Source organism: Electrophorus electricus, chromosome 1, assembly GCF_013358815.1.
Source record: "Electrophorus electricus isolate fEleEle1 chromosome 1, fEleEle1.pri, whole genome shotgun sequence".
Taxonomy (NCBI): Eukaryota; Metazoa; Chordata; class Actinopteri; order Gymnotiformes; family Gymnotidae; genus Electrophorus; species Electrophorus electricus.
In genome coordinates this window covers 32,452,568-32,457,567 of record NC_049535.1, presented here as the reverse complement: position 1 = coordinate 32,457,567, position 5,000 = coordinate 32,452,568, and the positions used below count along the sequence as shown (strand labels likewise).

The window sequence follows — 5,000 nt, the reverse complement described above, 5'->3', positions numbered from 1 at the left end:
AGATAGCTGCATAAATGAGTCTCGTAGCATAAACGTTAGTGAACCTAGATGTGTGGATTGAGTTCCGGTCATGTGGCTGTCGCTGCACCTCTTTAATCACAGGTGGGATATGAATTTAGATATGGGTCAGTTGCGCCATCTAGCGGTCAATTAAAGAACTTCACCCTGCCTGCAACACGTACACTAACGTACTGGGTTCAGCGTCATGAGTTTGGCTGTTTGGCTACAGAAACTAAGCACTTTGACTGCTGTTTGATTGCTGTTTGTTAGGGCCACCTAACAGCACCTAGCATCTATAAACATCGATGTGCATGGGGAGTGATGGCTAGCCAGTCTGCTCCGATCCCACAGAAGAGATACTGTAGCACAAACTGCTGAGAAAGTTGCTGGCTAATAGAGAAAGGTGTTAGAACACTCAGTGCATCACACCTTACTGCATATGGGGCAGTGTAGCCGCAGGCTACCCCCTAAAGCATCCGGAATGGACACATGGACGTGTGACGGGAAGCTGACAGAGGCAGTGGGATGCTCTGAGTGATGTTCTTCTGGGAAACCTCGGTTCTAGGCATTCGTGTGGATGTTTCTGTACAAGTACCACTAATCTAAACATTGTTGCAGACCAAGTACACTTCTTCATGGCAATGGTATTCACTAATGGCAGTGACCTCTTTCAGCAGGATAATGTGCCACACTTCAAAAATGACTCTGGAATTGTTTTAGGAACATGGCAAAGCATTGAATGAGCTGACTTGGCCTTCAAATTCCCCACAGATCTCAGTCCAATCGAGCATCTGTGAGTCGTTCTGGAAAAACAAGTCCAATCTCTGGAGGACGCAGTGAGCCGTCTCTCCCACAAAAGGAGCGTCTGTGGCAGGCTCTCACTGTCTCAGCTGACCCACACACCAGCCTTTTGCTCCCAGAGGCAAAGGGCACTCGGCCTGCAGGTCGTCCAGGAAACAGGCTGATCAAAGGCTTTTGAACTTTAGTTTGAACTTTAGGACTCTGAGTCTTAACTGCACAGTGACACCTTGCATGTTTATGAAAAGAGGATGACAGAGTTTGTGTGCAGACTACAGACAGTTTGTGCATGTATATGTTTGTGTGCGCATTCTTAAATATCGGATAAAAATGATACATGACATTTAATCCACACCCTTGTCTCTGTGTGTTATTGATTGCGCATTTTTGAGACTCTGCTCGTTTAGGAAATCTTGAGAACGTTGGCTGTGGCTGACCAAAACAGAGTGTGCTCGCCGCCCAAGGTCAGTATCCAGCTGGAACTAGCAACAGCGTCACTGGCCGTGTGCTTAGAAGGGTTTCACACGGTCATGCACTGCAGAACAAGCAGAATCCCTTTAACTGTATCTCTCGTGTGCGTTCATTGGTGACTGGAGTGGGAGGCTGGAGGCTTACGAAAAAGCTCCGCAATCCAACTTCTGACTGGAAAGTCCACAAATTCCACGCTGCCCCTGTGCGCCCCGGTCTCGCCTGCCCACGTGACGCTTTTGCCCAACAAACCCACTTATTGCACTCAAAGTCGTTTGTACGTTAGCGTCACCGCAGGCTGTTTCGCTTTCTAAGCTTAATGCAAATCTTACTCATGTCCCCGTGCCAGTGGACTGACCACTACACACGATTTGACACAAATCGTTAAAAATGAGCGATATTTGTGCAACTCTAATCGAAAAGACGAGTGATAGTGACCCCGTGGTAATGGCGCACGCTATCCGGGCGGGATCAGCAATGCGGCCCTGCTGTGGCGGAAACGCGCCCAAACCCGGACTGTTCTAAGACGTGATTCACAGTGACCCGCGCTGAAAATATAACGCAGGAGAAGTTTTCTTAAAAGTTACGGTACGGACGGCGTACCGTATGAGACCTGCAGCGCCGACAGCAAAAAGTTTTTTGTTTTTTCCTTTTCCCTCGCTCGCCGTCTTTGCCTTTTCCACCTTCCGCACCGCAAAGCCCCGACAACGAAGACGAGATCGCGCATTCCCACTAAGCGCCACAACAGGATGCCGACACGTACGCGCATATTCCAACTGTCCATCTTTTCTCCAAGTTCCAGGAATTTTATCGCAATATAATTGTGCGCGCTCCCGCCAAGACGCAGCATTAGTACCACGATCTGATGCGCGTCCCCGCCCTGGCCGAGACTATCCGCCTCCCGGCCGAGAGAGTTGGAGCCACGCGAGTTAAAGTTGGCCGAACGAGCGGCTGAGAGATGTCCCACTGTCCGTTAACAGAGGGAGGACAGCTACCGATCTGACCAGCATAGCGAGGCTAGCACACACGACATCCTCCACCGGAAAGGATGCATATCAACATATTCTTCCCTAGCCTTCTGCTCTTCCTCGCCTTCCATGGCAGCGCCTCACGTAAGTCCAGTGATGTTGCATTAAGTGTTCTGTTAGTATTTTGCCAAAAATAAGTACGACGCTTTCACTCAAGCCTTCGGGAGAGATTCGCTAAAATGGAAAAACACGGATGCTGTGGTGCACGCATTTACGCGTCGTTAATCTTTATTCGTGTTAAAATGTAAGAGTAAAACTGATCTGGAAATGTTTTTGTTTTGACCTTTATTTTTTAACACTGCTCAGTCGCGAAACATTCTTACCGGTAGCTAAAGATCAGAGAAAAGTGACGCTTTGCTGCTGGCTTAGGCGCGCGGCTCTGTCGCGGGATCTTTCTGCATTGCAGTGCTTCCTCGCGCCCGCTTTGAAGTTTCTGCATGGAAAGGTGCGTCTCGCGCACTACTCTGCACAGGGGACACGCAGGAAGGGCACGATATACCACTGCCAACTGCAGAGGCTGTCGGTCGTGGGAAAGCGACCGGCACATTCAGCAGCTGTAGTTGTTTGGTGTTCAGATCTTAAATGGAGTAAAATTCTTTGTCGGGCGTGTGTGACAGGAATAAAAAGAATTCTACTGAGAGCCGCGTGCGTGGGATCAAACCACTGCGGAGAGGGCGAGGGCATCACCTTTCCGCGTGCACGGCCTCTGAGTCTGCACGACGTTCACTGCCCAGGAATTCACTCACTAAAGCTCTAAGGGGCGATAACTAGCGCTAGCATGGCAAAGCGCGTGCTAAGTACCGATATCAGCGTTATGCGTGCAAACGCTGCAGAAACGCTGTAATGTGCAAACATTTCACGAGTTAGGGTGGATATGGGCTCGCGGTGTGAATCCTCTTCTTTTGATCTCGGAGCCCGTGACTTCATGCAAGCAACACAGTTTTGTTCATTTTATGCTGTGTCACTGCATAATTCACGTGAGCCACTGTCATGAAATGTTTTGTCAGTGGCGTGGGAGGATGTCTCCCTGGCGGCCGTCAGCCCCACTTTACGGACCCCCTGTGCCTTTACTACTTTTTAACAGTGTTGTGTGATGGGGTTGATGATGCTGGCCGGTGGATGGGGAGGGGTGTGTGTTCCACAGTGGGCTGTGACAGCATGAACCAGAAGTGTGCTGTTTTTAGCAGGGCTTGTATTAGGTCTCCGTGTGTTTGGCTCAGCTGGGATATCGTTAGGTGTGTGTGAAATCAGGTTTTCATTTAGATGTGTATATTTATTATTCTGTTTGCATATTACATTGGATAAAAGTGCTCACTTTAATTGGTCCCAGTACTATTGTAGACACACTATAGTGTCGTCACACAGCACTGGGGAATCTATAATACAGTCATGGTTGCAGTTGTTAGAAGAATAAAGCTTGTGCCAGCGTAATGCATGATGAGAAAGCACAGAGTTCTCATTCTTCAGTTTCACTGTCATAAATCTCTTAAAAGAAGAGGTGGTGGAAATTGGCCAGATCCAAAATGGATGCTGGCTGAGAAAAAAATAGTCTCCTGGTGTTTTTGTGAGGAATAGTGGGGCGCCGCTGTCATGCTGTGTGAGACAGTGACTGAGGCTTGGGGAAGCGATGCAGGGTGTGTGTGTGTGTGTGTCAGTGAGAGAGATAAACACATAGATCAGGTGTGGCAGTAGAGAAATGCAGTATCAGAGCAAAGGAAGGTGTAGGAGAACTAAGTCTGGGTGTGTGTATGTAACACAAAGAAAGTGCACAGGGGTAAACTGCTGGAGGGGGACATTGTTCCTTATAGTTTTTTGTTACCATTTTTTTTCTCGCTGTGGTTTTTCTGTTCGATCCCCGTAATGTTCACACCCAGCCAGCTCCGAACGTGCTGGCACTCCAGACGCTTCCTGAATTATTCATAATCCTGAGGCTCACTGGTCTGCATCTGGATCAACTACACACGCTGACCGCTGCCCCCGCTTTGGCCGTGTGATATCCTCCAGAGAAAGGGCTGTTTGGCAAGGATGGAGTCTCCAATCATGGAGCATGAGGGGCAGCCGTTGTAATAAGCAGGAACGGATCTGCAGCCAGCTGCCACGTCAGCCTGGGGTGTGCGTGCGCGCGTGCACATGCTCTCTCAGCACTGGGGGCGGTGCAGGACTGTCCTGGACCCTCGCTGCTATTCAGCGCGAGAGGGAGAGGGAGGGAGTGAGAGAGGGAGGGAGAGAGGGAGAGAGGGAGAGGGAGGGAGGGAGAGAGAGAGAGAGGGAGGGAGAGAAAAGGTGCTGAAACAGTGAGAAGGGAGACAGAAAAGGGAGGAGGGTGAATAATTTTAGAAGCTGCGACATGAAAGGCAACGCCCTCCTGTAAATGGAGAGAGGTGAAGGAGGGATGGAGGGAGGGAGGGAGACAGAGATTAGATGAGTGGGTGTTTCAGAACACTGGGAATAGCTCGCATGGAGCAGGGTTATTCCCTTGTAGAGAGAAAGAGAGAGAGAGAGATGGAATTGGATAGGGATGAATGAAAATCACTCTCTAAAGCTTTTAGTATGATAGGGCAGAAAGAGGCAGCTGAAAGAGTTGCTCAACACAGATGGGTGTGTGTGTGTGTGTGTGTGTGTGTGTGTGTGTGTGTGTGTGTGTGTGTGTGTGTGTGAGGACCGTGCTTAATGCCCCGCTGCTAGCATAATACATTAACCTACATC

The 5,000-nt window shown here is 49.4% G+C and overlaps 1 protein-coding gene across 1 annotated transcript in view; it reads left to right on the top strand.

Moving 5' to 3' along the window:
* The first annotated feature begins 1,551 nt into the window (after positions 1 to 1,551).
* Positions 1,552 to 5,000, top strand: part of cntnap1 (contactin associated protein 1) — a 32,113-nt gene continuing 28,664 nt past the window's right edge. The window contains 1 exon segment of the mRNA XM_027030723.2: positions 1,552 to 2,378. Within this exon segment, the coding sequence (XP_026886524.2) occupies positions 2,315 to 2,378 (64 nt within the window). The 5' untranslated portion in view covers positions 1,552 to 2,314.